Source organism: Myotis yumanensis, unplaced genomic scaffold (genome assembly GCF_028538775.1).
Source record: "Myotis yumanensis isolate MYYU_CA2020_CCGP unplaced genomic scaffold, mMyoYum1.0.hap1 SCAF_16, whole genome shotgun sequence".
Classification (NCBI taxonomy): Eukaryota; Metazoa; Chordata; class Mammalia; order Chiroptera; family Vespertilionidae; genus Myotis; species Myotis yumanensis.
This window is the reverse complement of record NW_027223767.1, coordinates 11846500-11862779: the sequence shown is the minus strand read 5'-3', so window position 1 is coordinate 11862779 and position 16280 is coordinate 11846500. Positions and strand designations below refer to the sequence as shown.

At 46.6% G+C, this 16280-nt stretch overlaps 1 protein-coding gene across 4 annotated transcripts in view; it reads right to left on the bottom strand.

Moving 5' to 3' along the window:
* The window catches only part of MYH10 (myosin heavy chain 10), a 140314-nt gene that overhangs the window by 43841 nt on the left and 80193 nt on the right, over nt 1–16280 (bottom strand). For 2 of the 4 annotated variants that reach the window (XM_070395551.1, XM_070395552.1), the window contains 4 exons: nt 13187–13360; nt 8674–8847; nt 8316–8430; nt 3808–3870 (listed from right to left, as the gene is read on the bottom strand). In XM_070395551.1, the coding sequence (XP_070251652.1) occupies nt 3808–3870; nt 8316–8430; nt 8674–8847; nt 13187–13360 (526 nt within the window). The remainder of the gene's footprint in view (nt 1–3807; nt 3871–8315; nt 8431–8673; nt 8848–13186; nt 13361–16280) is intronic. The other 2 variants (XM_070395553.1, XM_070395554.1) reach the window with 1 other exon arrangement.

The following is a 16280-nucleotide window of genomic DNA, read 5'->3' as shown; positions in this document are numbered from 1 at the left end:
AGTCAACAGAGCCAAATATCAACAGTACGACGACTGAAATTTCTTTTGAGAGCCACATTTTTTAAACTTAAACTATATAGGTAGGTACATTGTTTTTAACTTAATTAGGGTACTCCTAAGGCTTAGGAAGAGCCACACTCAAGGGTCCAAAGAGTCGCATGTGGCTTGCGAGCCGCAGTTTGCCGACCACAGTGCTGGGCAAACAGGAAGCCCATTCATCCTGCAGAGCTCCTACCGCACTTCTCTGTGTCTCCCCTGGGCAGGGCCCGTGCGTTTAACGCATTGCACTGGGCAGCAGAGCAGGGCTGCTGACCAGCTTGGCCTCGGGGCACCATGAGTAAAAGTGGACTTGCATTAAGTACTAGCCAAGGAGGTAGACGCTAATCGATTTCTGTTCTGCACCATTCCAACTGCACCAGCACAAGGGCGCACCAGCCACTGCAGCAGCTGCGGAGGCAGCGGCAAGTGCAGTGCCAGACGCCAGGCATTCGGGCACTTCCCGTGTGCCAGGCGCAGGCTCAGGTTGCCTCGTCTGATACAAGAGCCCTGAGAACCAAGTGTCACTGTCCCCATTTGACCTCAGGAACTCCAGCTGCAGTCCCCAAGGCTGTTTCTCCTGGAGCTCCCAACTGCTGCTGAGACTCCAGGTAAAAAACATGGAGGAGGAGACCACACTGCAACAATGAAACCTTCGTCTACTGAAGGGATGACAACTGAAATAAGCACTAAACCATGTGAAAGCACTAAACCACAGCTCCTAAAATGGCACTAAAAATAGGTTTATGACCAACGGACATAATAATCTACAAGGAGATTACACAATTATCATTTTATCAGTCATGCTACCTGAATCTAAGTAGGACTTCCTGGTTTGCCTGGTGTAGCTCAGTGGTTGATCATCGACATATGAACCAGGAGGTCACGGTTCGATTCCCAGTCAGGGCACATGCCTGGGTTGCTGGCTTGATCCCCAGGAGGGGGCGTGCAGGAGGCAGCTGACCAATGATTCTCTCTCATCATTAATGTTTCTCTCTCTCCCTCTCCCTTCCTCTCTGAAATCAATAAAAATATATTTTAAAAAAGGAAGACTGGTTCAAAGTTTTAGAAGTCAGAACTTCATTATTTCTTAGTGTGAACCACGGCTAAAGTAAAGCCTTTCCCCCGAATGACAAGGAGGCAGGTAAGAACTCTGTGGGCATCAGAAGATGAAGGAAGACCCCAAAGAGTGTGTGACACTGAGGAAACCCTCCTATAGCAGTGACCAGCCCCTCCTTGGTGGTTCTGTCTCAACTGCTGCTACTGTATTGCAAGTCCTGCTTCTATGAAGGACCGAAAGGAGTGAGGGACTTCTCTATCAATAATTAACATTTGCTGCATGGACTTCTCACATTTTCTCTGGTGGCACCTTTCAGATGTCAGCTGCCACCCAGCACTGGCGAGTGATCAGAGAAACTGAGCTGGTCCTACTCTGGAGGCTGCAGGTACGACCCGCGGGGGAGCTCACGCTGTCCCTCCAGCACAGCCAGGCTCAGAACTAAACTCAGAGGCCCTATCACAGACCCTGTGAATCTGAGAACCCTGCCCACAGCTCTGAGGTCGCCATCCCTCTCTGCTGGTTTACTGTGCTTGCATCTTCCATGACTAGCTATCTCAGAGGTCCAGACTTCCAAAGTATCTTATATTTGGAGGAAAACAGTCCTTTGCTTGGCAGCACAAACTTGTATGGCCTCCTCATCTTGTCTCTAGGGATTCTGCTCCTCTCTCTTCTGCACTGGTCCCCGATGCTTCTGGAAACCCCTCTTTATCCCAGGCTCTCATCTTCATCCTCAAAAGTCTTCAGTCCCCCATAATGCCGTTTTCCTAACAGTATGAACGTTCTTTGTGGTTTCTTAGAGAGATGCTCACTGCATGGTAGCATGTCAGAGGCCATCACAACTTGGATCCCCAGGAACCCCGTCATCACTGTCTTCTGAGAAATCACGGAAAATGCTAAAGCCTCACATTTTCATTTCAAACCTGTTATCGGGGGTTCGAATCCATAAACACAGATTGAGGAGAAAAACGCTTTGCTGTAGAAACACGATACACAACTTCAAGACCACGTTTAGCTGTGGGGGAAGGAGGCCCTCTAAGGAGAGGCAGAGACGGAGACCCCCCGGATACTTGGTTCAGCTGCGTAACTCAAACAAAGGACACCTGGCATGAGAGAGAACCGCACATTTCAGGTGAGAATGTGGGGAGGTGACTGCGCTTACTCCCCGCCAGAATGATGCCAGCGAAGTGGCTCTATCCCTGTCCTGTGGGCACAGAGAACACCTGGTCCACAGGAAGAGCATGCGCACCGTAGGGGAGGAGAGGCCCAGCGGGCAAAGCTGCTGTGCATGAAAGTGGGCGTGGAGTCCCCACGCACCCACCAGCCCCCTCCCTCGGGGACGTACTGATGGGGCCACCTTTGTGCCAAGTGCTGAGGAAACGACAGTGAGCACAAACAGGCAATGTCCCGGCTCCCAAAGAGCTCACACCTGGAATTCTCTTTAAATATCAGGAATCCCAAAGATGAAAGGAAATGGATTTAGAGACGGCACTCCAGCTTGGGAGGAAGTCCAGGAGATCAAGCGCTAACCTTTTAACAAAGCTCAAGTCTCAGGCAGGCCACGGCTGACAACTACCTCCTGGCTCTCTTCCTCCCCCACGTCCTCAACTTGGTCAGGACCCCCAAGGCCCAGGCTGCCGGAGGACTTCTTCCTCTGCAGTTCTGTGGAATATCCATTCCAACTCAGGGAATCATCTTTGGCATGATTTCCCACCCCCCCTCCCCCCCTGAAGATTGAGAGATTGCATCTCTCAATCACTGCAATCTACTTTTTTCATCAACTAGAACTGATGGCAGGAATCTGGGCTTGGATAAAAATGGGCAAATTCCTTCAACATAGTTTCTAAAAACCTTTTGGGTATAGATCTCAGCATTATGTTCTAAAAAGTATAAAGGAAATTTTATAAGATGAATTTGACTGTATTTTTTAATTTCACTACATGTAACATCACTAAATAATTGGAAGGCTGGATAATATTCATTTTATATTGTGGTTTTGGGGGACCTCTAGCATGGTTAGGCAGTATTTTAAAACAGGGCTAAGGATTCAGACCACAAGGCCCATCTGGAGCTCAATTTCACGTTCAAGGTACAAATTCTACCACCGATGCACTCTATCTTAGTCTCGCCTTGCAAATATCAAGCCTGGTGGATAGTTTCACGATCTCCAGTTCAAAAGAAGCCAACTAGCTAGCTATGCACATAAATCTCAAACAAGAGGCATAACGATGAGACCAACACCTGTGAGATAAATATGCACTTATTTGTTCATAAATGTTAATGACTTACAGAAAAAACTCCTCTTTGGAATTTCTTAGAGTTGAAAACTTAACGGTAACTCAGAGACAAAGAAGACATTACTAATAGATCAATTCCTAACCATTCCCTTGGAGGACTGTGTATCAAAACGGCACTACTGGAAAAGGTAGTGACATACCTTTTATATGCAGTGCTGCAAGTGCTATGCATAAAATAAGAAGCAATGTGTAGGCAGTAGCAATTGAATTGTTTATGCACTCAAACAGTTGCCTTGAAGTAGAATAAAACTGAGCATGAAATGAAAGGTTCATGCAGGTCTATGAGCGAAACAAAAACAGAAACCAGCCGCATCCCTCTACCCTGCCCGCCCGGCCGCCCTGCCAGCCCCCCGCAAGTTCTTCCTGTGGGCTTAGGACCCTTCCGTTTTGGAAGACCTACAGGCTTTATACATTCACCTGGTGGCTCATGAAGACCAGAAACACTGTCATAGAAAGAAGCTCTCTGAATATTCTGAATCTCTAAAGCAGAGAAACAGCAAAAACAGGACAGAAGAGCAAATACACAAACACTTCAGTTAGTGTGAAAGACATTCGACATCACAAGTAAACTTTGAAATCGGGTACGAGAGTCACTAATCCTGGGAAGATCCCATGCAAACATTACTCATTAGAGAATCTGCACATTTGGACAAAGTTCTTTATAAAATAGACTTAATCTGAATGAAAATGCCTATTCCCCACTCCAGGTGTGAGCATTTTATCACACAGTGTTAAATGACCACCCCGAGTAAATGCAGGATGAAATGTTAAGAGTAATAAGGTACTACTACTCCAGTTGTCCTTCATAAAATCATCTTGCAATTAGCTCATTAGGACAAGGGGCAGTAAGTTACATTCTGATAAGTGTACGCATTAGTAACTTTTACTGTCAAAAACATACACTGCTGTGCAACTTTACTTCCAATACAGATTCTGGAAATATAATTTACTCCAAATACACATTATTAATACATAGGTAATTACCATTAAGGAAAACAAAATTCAAGTTCTGCTTAGCAAAATGTTAAAAATAACTTCAAATCATAAGTAAGATGACACTTGGTACCCCGAGGCACATTTACATAAGAAATGCAATCTTTGGCTCTTTTGGTCTATAAGCCCCGAAATGTGTTGAGAAGTCCCGTGCAGCTGGGAGAGAGATCCCCAAACATCTCTTAGCAGAAAGTAGGGCACTATGAGTCTCTAGGGCAGGGCTGCCACCAAAAATCTTATTTCTCCGGGTTTGGCCTTGAGAAAAATCTTTAACACCCTAACACAAAGTCTATTTTAATACATAGTGTTTCCTAGTCAAGATATTGCACCTTCACAGGAAACTGTATTCATACAACACATATTCATACATTTTTGGTCCACTTATTATTTTCTGCTTTTGCCTTTATGTGGCTGTAACAATAGAAAAAATAGAAAAATACATGTTTTTCCAGGGTTCTTTTCTTTTCCTGGAGATAAAGCTACCCTTATCCCAAGAGATCTCTTACACCCAGAGTGAGCAGCGACAAATTCTCCACCTTCGCACACCCTCTTCCAACTCCTGGGCCTGCCCTGACTTTCTGGATGAAACTCAGTCCTGCTGCTCCCCCTGCCGCTCCCTTGACAGTGGGTGACCTCTGAGATCCTGGCTCTCAGATCACACTGAATAACTGTCCACTACGCTGATGGACGACAGGCCTTCCTACAGCAGCATCATGAGGAGAGCAGACTCGGGGAATATTCCAGAGTGGATGCCAGCACAGCCGAGTCAGATCCGGGGCTGGTGAGACTGCCAGCAGCCCATTCTGACAAAAGGGACCACACGTGCGCCCAAGCGCCTATCTGCAGAAAGGCAAGGGTCACAGCGGGGCTGTGCGGGCTGTGGGTCCGAGCTGTGGACTAAATCCAGACGCACAGGCCTCGGGCCAGGACTGAAGGAGCTCAGCAAGGCTGCAAGCGTTTTCTCTCAGCGTTTCTGGAACCAAGGAAGTTCTTTGTGGCTATGGAAAGCACAAAAAGCCAGGGGAACTCTGGCCGCTGTTGCTCAGTGGTTAGAGCACCAGCCTGTGAACTATGGGCTGCGGGTTCCATCCCCTGGTCAGGTCAGGTCAGGTCAGGGGCATGTACCTTGGTTGCAGGTTCAATCCCCAGCCCTGGGAGGCAACCAATCACTGTGTCTCTCTCGAGTCTATGCTTCTCTCTCCCCCTTCTACTCTCTAAAAAAAATAAAAATAAAAAACAATGGAAAAAATATCCATGGATGAGGATTAAAAAAAAAAAGGCAGGGAGCACGCTCTAGACATGGCCCCGCCCACAAGGCACATCACCTGTGACATGGATCACTGAGCCCCCACCTCCACCCTTGCCGGCCAAACCTTATTTTCTTGCAACTTCTGACCCACTGCTGCCAGAGGCTCTCCCACATCCGGGAGGCGAGACAGGCTGGCTCTGTCCCAGGCTGCATCTGCATATCCTGCGTTTCCCACTGGATTACCAGCTCCTGGGGCCGGGCTGCATCTTTCCTCACTCCCCTGAGACTCTCCCAGATGGTAACCATGGTGCACAGTTACACATGTGCGTTTGTTATATGAATGGTCAGGTGCTCACTAGGTGTTCCCCACAATATCATTTTCGGTTAAGAAACTAAAGAGTCAAAGTGGTTCACAATCTCAGAACTAGTATGTAACTCAGGACCCACTCTTCTTTACTATTGTCATTAATTCCCAAATACCTGCTTCTCTTCTCCTTCAAAATGAAGAGAACATCGGACTTTGAGGCTTCAGGAAAGTAAAAATGCCAGTTTCCTCTGTTCCTTTCTTCCTGTTCATTCCATGCCCACTTCGAGGTTCTTTCCCACCAACCCACAGCCAAACACTGCGTTTACTTCAGGCCATGTCTCACCTGCCCTGGCTCACAACCTACGGGAGCTACTTACTCAGTGGAGTCAAGTCCACTGAGACCGGCAATCAGGCCTCTCCATCGTCTGCTCTCAACCTGTGACCTGGCCTCGTTCCCTGCCTGTACCCTTCACCCCAGCCCCACTCTAACGCCCAAAGGCACCATGAGTCCTGAGCTGCGATTCCCTCACTTCTATCCTCTGCTCACTCACTCCACCTGCTCGGCCTCCTTCTCCCATGCCAACTTCACTTCCGAAACGCTCCGCTCCCCTGGTGAGCTAGCTCAACGCAAACCTGCTCATGCTCAATGTTTAAGGCCCAATCATGACACGGAGGCTCACATATTAGTGCTGAGAACTGCCCGGCACTTAGTCACTATTTGGTAAACGTCAGTTTTCTTTATTTATTTAACAAATCATTCTCCTTCAAGGACAAGGAAAACTGCCTCCTCCTTCATGGCATTGTAGCGTCCCCTTCACACAGCATCACCAGATACGTCTGGTCCTCAGACCTCCGCCTACTCATCCCGCCCCGCTCCGGTGCACTGAGACCTAAGGAGGGCCGGGAGGAGGGGCCACGGGATGCTGGCCCACGTCGTGCCCAGCACAGTCACAGCGGGACTGACTCCTAACAGAACACGAGTGTCCAGGCGGGCAGCTCTGCTCCTCTCCTCTCTCTGCGGCCTTTCCCACGTGCAGTTCCAGCTCCAGTGCTGGGTTTCCTAGCACCGTGGACACGCTGTTTAGCACAACTGGAGCTCACAGTCCCGGTTCTAGTTCCTCATCTTCCATCTAACATTTCACAGCAGCAGGCTTGGGAGTCCCTCAGCGATGGCACTGCGAATACCACTGAGTCTCTGCTCTCAGCCCTCACGCAGCACCCTTGGCTGACCGGTCACAGCAAGCATCAGGGAACATGCAACATTGGTTGAAGACTTTCATCCAAAGGCATCAAGATCAAAAGCTTCCGTGTTACGCTTTGGGAACCTGATCTGTTTTCCGAGTCCCGCCTTTTACACAGTCTGTCCCAGGCACTGCTGTCCCAGGACACGTGCATGCATGTGTGCAGCGCGCCAGCCCTGGGGCTCCTCGCATCTCCGGCGGATGTATGTGATCATTCCTGACTAGATCAGCTTTGATACGGTTATCTTCCCCTGCTCACTTTCTCTGCATTCACTCTGCTCTTCCCACCTCTTTCCTTTTGCTCAAACTGCCTACACCCTTCTTTCTGTTTCTTTCTCTCTGCCTCTGAGAAGACAGCATCACAAGCTCTTGATCTGCTACAGGAAAAGCAGAGGTGAGCCAGGTTCCTGAACAAGACGGCCTCGGGTTCAAGGCCTAGCCAGGGGCAGGTCCAGGGCTAAGGTGCTGCATGACCTGAGGCCAAGCACAGAGGTAGGACACAGTCAGGATGAGATGCAGGAGGGAGAGCTAAGCTCTAGAAGATATGGTGCCCACTGCATAGGTACACAGAGGTGTGCTGTACTAGCAACTTTCTAGTCTATGACACAACATCGCCAAGACCTTCCCTGAGGCTCATGTAAAGAAAAGCACTCAGGACTGATGGGAACAGAAAGTGGTCTACACACAGGGGATCTGAGTGTGCTCACCAGCCCCTGTGTGTGTGTGTGTGTGTGTGTGTGTGTGTGTGTGTGAGAGAGAGAGAGAGGCTGGCAGTGGCTAGGATGCATGACCTGCGTGTGGCACAGAGAAAATGCACAGGGCTTCTCGGGTTTCATGTCCCCTAGCCCTTGGATTATAGTCTAACTAGGCCAGGGTGGCCCGAGGATATGCAGTTCTTTCTGGCTCTGAGCCTAGAAGGTTCCCACACTCCCCACAGCATCTGACCAAGAGGGCAGATGTCTTGTGACCCAAGTATTCTCAAAGTGGGTAAATCCCGAGATAATGGCAGCCCTGCTCTAGGGAAAGAGATTTACAGTAAAATACATGTGCACATAGATATGTAAGAGAACCACAGGCAATCCTTCATCGTAAACGACTCTGGCCAACCCGAGTGACGAACGTAAGGCGCGCTTACCATCCTTCCAGAGCTCGGCCACAAATCTGTCCGAGGACTGGTGCAGCAGCGTGGCCACGTTGTCGTTCAGGGGGTCCATGTTCTTCATCAGCCACTCGTCCGCCTTGTAGTCCACCTGGCCCGCCCGGAGCCGAACGAGGCGAGACGGAAAAACAAACAAAACCCAGAAACAGTTAGCCTTACCCAGACGTTCACAGAGCAACCTAAGGAGTGGGTTGTCTTAAAGGCCCTCAAGTGCAATGCACACTATATTTAGGGATTTACAAATGTTTATCGGCACCTTTCTTATAAACTCCATCACATGAAGCAAAGTTTCAAACAGTACTTTTACCAGGTAATCCAGTTCTCCAGCTCTTACCTTCCCTGCGTAGTGTATGATGCAAAAGTCAGCTTTGTCTTTCAGCTGCCGGGGTTTCTGGAACTTGGAGTGGGAACCTTGCTCTTGAACTAGTTTTTCAACAAAGGTTTTATCTGTGGCTTTCGGGAACCAGCACTCCTCATCCAAAAGGGCAAGCACACCGGGAGGGTTGGCCTGATAACGAGAGGCAACGAGAATGGCGAGTTTGCATGTAATCCCATCGGGTCTGATCCAGACCACGGACACCAACTGCTGGGATAGGAGGCCATGCCCAGCCCAACCCTAGGCCCCAAGCACCCGGGTCTCCGAGTGCTAAGCAAGTACAGGGGAGACAGCGGGTGGGTCACTTTCTCATAAACACACACGTGTAAACTGTAGGTGAACGAATTCCAAGCAGATAGTCCCCCAAAACCCCCACTAGGTGGAATGCTTCAGAGATTTTATATCCTAATCCATTTTTCTGGTTAAGTAACGATGAAATAAAATGTACTGCTTCACACTTGGTGAAATATTTTAAACTATTATTAAGTAGAGTAGATGGAAGGTGATGAAAAAACTTATCAGTTACTTTATATATCTGTTTCAACAAACATTTGAGAGCCTATTTTATTTCACACAATTAATTCCCTGAAAAGAGACACAGAAACATAAAGTAGGTTAGTGTGGCCAGGGACTGGGGGAGGGGAGCAGGGAGCACCTGCTAACGGGAGGGAGTTTCTTTCAGGGATTATGAGCATGTGGAATCAGACAATGGTAATGGCTATACAACTTTGTGAATATACTGAAACCCACTAAACTGTATATTTTATTATTATTATTTATTTATTTAATTGTTTAAGGTATTACAAATAGTATATATGTCTCTCTTTTCCCCCCCAATGACCTCCCCATGGCCTCCCCTACGCCCCCCCGCCCCGCACTTGCCCTCATCCCCTTGCCCCCAGTGTCTTGTGTCTGTTGGTTGTGCTTATATGCGTGTCTACAAGTCCTTCGGTTGATTTCTTACCCACCCCCTCAACCCTCCCCTACCTTCCCGCTGCAGTTTGACAGTCTGTTCGATGCTTCTTTGCCTCTGTCTATTTTTGTTCAATAGTTTGTAATGTTCTTTATTATCCATAAATGAGTGTAAAGAATTGTATACTTTAAAAGAGTGAGTTTTAGGGTCTGTGCCTACAGCTTGCCATTCTCTGGGAGCTCAAAATTCAGTGGCCTGACTTCTTTCTTGGAGGAAGGTGGGGTTCTCGGTGGTCTATTTTATATAGCTTCTGGATCAGCAGTCATTGCCACTCTGCAAATACAGCAACTTGTGATCCAAGACTGAATGCTTCAATTCCAGGGCCTATCAGTTTCCTGAATAAATCTCTAGGATCAGTTTTCTTCAACTCATAAGGCCTTTCTATTTACTTGGGAAGAGAAGGCTGTGTACAAATATTGCTTAAAGAGTAACTAGTGGGGGTGGGGGGTGGGGGGCGGGCTGCCTCTTCCACGGCGCGACCGCTCCCCCACCGCTCCGGCCCCCACGATGGGGTGTGGGTGGGGGAGGGGGGGGGGGCACAGGGCAGACTGTCCCCAGTGCGCCCCAGGCGAAGTCGCGCCGTCGGGCAAATAAATAAATAAATAAATAAAGAAAGAGTAACTAGAGGCTACAGTTAAATGTGAGTGAAATACTGTAATAACATGGTCAGGGGCAGGTGGCAGCAGAAGCTGAGACTCCTCTGCAGTGAGCCCAGACTGAGCCCTCCCTCCACGCTGCTAAGCCCACGCTGCTAAGCCCACGTCCTCCCCCTGAAAGAACTACATGAAAGAGCTTTCCCGAGCAGCTAAAAAAAGACTGTGATCCAAGAGACCGGGATCTCTAACTTCTGAAATAGGATCCCGAATATAATGTAATCTTTTCTAAATGACTCAGTGACAGCATAATTATGAATATCCGTTATGGTGTCTCCTTGTTATTTTTCCTGCGTCATCCTTCAACGTCAAGTTCACTGTTAGCACTTCTTTTAATTGGAGCTGTAAGTATGAGAGACCATTTCCTGCCTAAGGCCAGAGGCACTCTCAAAGGTTTGTAAGCAGCTTTCTGAACTTAGAGGCTCACCCACTGCCCTCCACCCCCCCAACTACCCCCGCTGGGTGGGGCTGGGTTTGTGAGAGAGGAGGCAAAGACTGGCCCGTAGCTTTCGAGGTATTTATTTTCCTTCTGGAAAATGTTCTCACTCTTCATTTTGAAAGAACCATCAATAGCATCATTATCCCATATTGTACTGGCCATAGTTAAATTTCCTACTGTTATAAAATCTTTGTGTTTCTATGGATAAGTGGAAAAAGGTAATCCTAAAGAACAATGGACTTAAAGAGTGAGTCAGCATTCAATCCTAAACTCCCTCCCTCCCCTTTCTGAGCCGCCTCTCCTTTAAGTTGGGACCAGTCAGGCAAGAAATAAAATGGTACATTCTAAAGTCTTTTGGGGAAGAGCCTAGAGATGCCAGTACAAAAAGTAAGGAGGAAGGAGGAAGGAGGAAGGAAGGAAGGGGTAGAGGGAGGGAGCGGGGAAGGAGTGAGGAAAAAAGGAAGAATTCATTCTGCTCACTGTCCTTAAGTATGTGGACAAAGCTGGCATATCCTCCCCATGCCAATAGCTTCTGAACACCCTGACTGGACAATTTTCCTAAAATCCCACTATCCTCCCAATTTCTGGAATGTGGCCCTTGGAACGCTCTCCCACTGCCGTCCTGGTCTCCAAATTCAGAGCGTCACTGACCAGGAACCACTACCCAGTGAACTACCACCATGTTCTGTTCTGTTCTGTTCTCTGGCTTTAAGATCAGGTCTCCTAGGACCAGGGCCATGCTATCTACTCCCCACACCCACAGAGCACCCCAATCTTCTTATTTCCAGGCTGTAATAGAGGAGTTAATAAAATTTTGTGGCCTTGATCTTATCCTAATCTAATAATAGTCAACAAAACAACTGAAAGTGCAGATACATAGTTAATACTTTCTTAACACATAGAGCTTCCAGTGTTACAGATACACATAAGCGAGCATCTCAAATCATATGATTGCTGACAATATCAATATTAAATGTTCTATTCCCTTATTTATATAAATTCCCAAACAATTTTTTGGGCAACAAAACTGTAAGGAAATAGAGTCACACGTCTGTGTGGACACTGGAAGTTACTATGAGTAATGCCTTCGATGTTACTCCTCAACAATGCTGCAGGGTACACAGAGCAGAGTCCTCCCAAGTGCAGTAATTTGAGAGTTCGGCCCCAAACAAGCGGCTGCAGTGCCTTGAAAGGTAAAATGATCTCTCATGTATGAGCCAAAGGAAAACAATGTTCCTTCCCTTAAACCCAAACTTCTAATGTGCGACAAGTACGTCTCTAACAGGTGCGTGTCCTCTAGGCTCCTGTCCTTCGTTCGGAACCAGGTACTGAGCATCCAGGCTTAGGCACTGGTCCTCCAACCCCTCAAACACGGGAACACGGGTGCAGACTGAGTAGCACAAGAACTGCTCCACAGCCTAGAGCGCCTCACAGAACACACCTCGTGGGAACACACCTACTGCACCAGCATTAGACCTTGACCTAAATGACTGGTATCGGTGCTTAACTGCGCTTTAGTTTTCCTAGGTTCTGGTAGTTGGCAAAGTAAAATAAGCAAAGCTACGACCTTGCTGTAGCTTCCAGGGAATACACAGCCCAATCAACATTCATTTGGGATCATACAGTTCCATTCGAGAGTTATACATGTTCCATTATTTCTACATGATACTGAACCAAAAGAAAATGGTCTAAGATTGCTATAAAAATATACCTGCCTCAACCTTAAAAATAAAAACTTCTAATTAAAAACATCTGTCAGAATAAAAACATCCTTGTACTTATCAGGATAAACTTTAGTTATCTGAAAAATAGATTTACACGCCAAGTCTTAGTTTTGGCCAAATGAAGTGCCCTGTATTGCCTAGGACAGTGGTTGGCAAACTGCGGCTCGGCAAACCGCGGCTCGTCGGCCCCTTGACTGTGGCTCTTCCACAAAATACCGGCTCTTCCACAAAATACCAACTTCTGCGCATGGGCCACAAAGTTTCAATCACACTGTACGTGCGCGCCCGAACGTGGTATTCTGTGGAAGAGCCACAGTCAAGGGGCTGAAGAGCTGCATGTGGCTCGAGAGCCGCGGTTTGCTGACCACGGGCCTAGGAGGCGAGTCAGGTGGAGCCCTCCACCCTCCCGAGGTGCAGAGGGTTGGAGGTAAACGTGACTGCCACCACCATCGGGGCACCTGCAGCCTGGGAAGACCGGGTACATGAGCCAAAGAAGGGTCTGAATGGCATGCTACTTACTTTTTCAATAGGTACTTTATCACAGTATCACCTTCCTAGAACATTTAGATTAGAAAATTAACACTGAGCAGACAGGATAATTCACACGGATCAGATTAAGCCAAGAAAAACTCAAGGCACCGCCTGCAGCAGCTCTGACAGCCAACGGCAGGGAAACACTCACAGGCCTCTCTATCAGGTCGATGCACGGCTGCAGGTCGAGCCCGAAGTCGATGAAGTTCCACTCGATGCCCTCTCGCTGGTACTCCTCCTGCTCCAGGATGAACATGGTGTGGTTGAACAGCTGCTGCAGCTTCTCGTTCGTGTAGTTGATGCACAGCTGCTCGAAGGAGTTCAGCTGCCAAGGTTGAGAGAACAGGTTTCCAAACATGGGGAGGGGACAGAAAAGCAGAAATAGTCATCTAGTTATCAAACAATTCATTAAGGTCAATTAGGTGTCAACTATATTATTGCTTGTAGCTAATGATAGCGACTGAACCGAGGGGGGTCTCTCTCTCTCTCTCTCTCTCTCTCACACACACACACACACACACACTACATATATATACATTACTGAACTGCTACAGTGAGAAAATAATAAACTCAGTATGCTAAGTGAATAATCTACAAATAAAACAAAGCTTATTAGTGAATGGTTAATGAGTATAAATTATGAAATAAATGAGAAAGAGAAGAAAAACAAAGAGACTTGGGGAAGCAAGCACCACTCCATAAGCTCTGAGGGGTCTAGAGAATGGACGTGGTGCGGTCCCATCTACTCTTCACTCAGCTGCCAGCTCAGAGGAGGCTCAGAAAGAACGAATGTGTACTTCACAGGGATGTTGTTGAGATCCTAGCCAGGCCTCACGAGCAAAATGCACTAAACCCAGTGTGAGGCTCCAGGCTGCTTCCCGAGGCATCCCTTCTTATCAAGTGTCTGACCTTTGCCAATACTAAGAGTGACACTGCATTGCTCCCAGGAAGTGAACTTGAGCATCTTTGCATAAGTTACAGACATTCGTTTCCTTCTCTGCGATTTCTGCCTGTTTTTCTATTTTGCTGTTGATGGGGTGAACGACCAAATGGATGAATTAATAGCCACAATATTCTTAAAGCGATCACTTTCTATATTAGAGGCACTGAACCTTTTTCCCTGCCTTCACAAGTAGCAAGTGCCCATAAATAACCTCTTTCGTTATAAAAAGTGATCCTCAAGTAGGGCAGGTACAATCAATCTCCGAGGAATAAATTTATAGTCTGAGAGACATTCTAGTCCCCCACCCCTTACGGAGGGAGGTGTTACACTCACCATTTTGGAATGAGGTCAGGCTAGGAAGGCAGGGGCAGTGTTTGCTTGCTCAAACACATTTCTAGTGAACCACATGAACATCTACAGACTGCTCGATGGTGCTTATTCATGTTTGTGTCAATGGCATTGCTCTGCCTTAGGATTATGAGACCTTTTTTTCTGTTTAGCCTTACTAGTATGTGTGGTGGTATTTTTTTTTTAATAATTTTTTTATTTCTCTTCCATATTCAAGCTATCAACTATATGTTAAAATAAGCAATATTTACATTGGTAATTCATGGTATAAAATTAAAAATGTACAAAGAATTGCACTGTCTCATTCCCTAGAGTCAATTACTATCACTTATTTCTTGTGATCCTTCCAGAAATAGTCTATGCACTTATAAATGTGTTATCTTGTTTTATTTTTTAACTCAATAATGTATTTGGAGTCTTTCCATATCAGTAAATAAAGCCACCCTACTCTTTATAATGGGTGCGTAAGCACTCCACTCTATGGGTATCTCTAGAGTAATTGAACCAATCTCCTAATGGTGGGTATTTAGCTTTTCCCATGATAAATAACGATCAATACCACCCTTGCATATTTAGCATTACACATTTTTCTACTGTCCGTGTACTTACATGTATAGCTTTCTTTTACATCCTTTAATACCCTCGTGAAGACTTATCCTCTACAGTACTACATTTTCCTATCCAAAAACAAGGTATGCTTTTTCAACTGTTCAAGTCTATGTTTTCACAGTAGCCTTATAAAATTGTCTTCAACTTAATCTTGCCCATTTCTTCTTAAATTTATTCTTAGATATTTCATCTGCTTTTGTTGCAGTTGTGACTATAATTCTTTTCTTTTATTACATCTTCTGATTGTTTATATATAGGGTGGCAAATGATTTTAAAAATGTAACTTTAAGTTACAGACATTTCTGTGTCCTTCTCTGTGAACTCTGCCCATTTACCGGGCCACCTTTCATGATTTCTCAAGTTATTTACAAATCAATGCACATTAAAGTAATTTCTTATTGTGGCAGTTGCAGCTGAGCAGGCAAAACAGCGTATACGGTACCAGTTCAGACTGCAGGGAAACAGATGTAATTTTAAAGTGGCCAAAGTAGCACACTGATCCCAAGAAGTACTTTATTATTTGTTCCTTACATATACACAGTTAGCCTATCAAAGGAGAGATAAAGATATAAATATTTAAGAGATCAAAATGTTATCAACTTTTTTTGCAGGCGTATAACTACAAACTTTTGATGGATTGATGTTGAATACATGGAAAAATCTAGTCAGATCAAGAATAAAAGACATTGAAATCCATCCTATGGCTTTATCTTCAAAACAGAGATCATTACCTTTCCTCATTTCTCCATCTCACACTGCTTATTCCTGACTCCTGAGCCGGCCACCATCCCCTGGGCCCTGGGCCACGACAAAGGCCAGTGGCCTCACGGTCTCCCTACTTCTGCTTTTGCTCCGCACCACACTCCAGTTCCCATTGGGCAGCTACATCTAGTCACTCTGGCTTTCCAACAATTTCTAACATTAACAAATCCCCTCCCATACAGGACTGCTGCCTGGAGAACTTATGGAGGCTGGGCTTCTCCCCCTTCATGTACCAGTAAGGTCAGCACTGCAGAGACACCTCCCAAGACTCAGGTGTCTAAAGCCGGCCTCCCCAGTCTTCCATCACAGCAGCACTCACAGTTCCGAGAATGTAGTGGCTCTTGCTCTTTTATGGTCTGACTCTCCACTAGAATGGCAGGGATTATCCCTGCTTCTCTACCACTATGTCCCCGTGCCTAGCACAGCAGTGAGTGTACATTGTGAGCCTTCATTAATATCTTAAAAGAATAAGACGAGCCCGACCGGCGTGGCTCAGCTGAGCATCGACCTATGAACCAGGAGGTCAGGGTTCGATTCCCAGTTAGGGCACATGCCAGGGTTGCAGGCTCAATCCCCAGTTGGG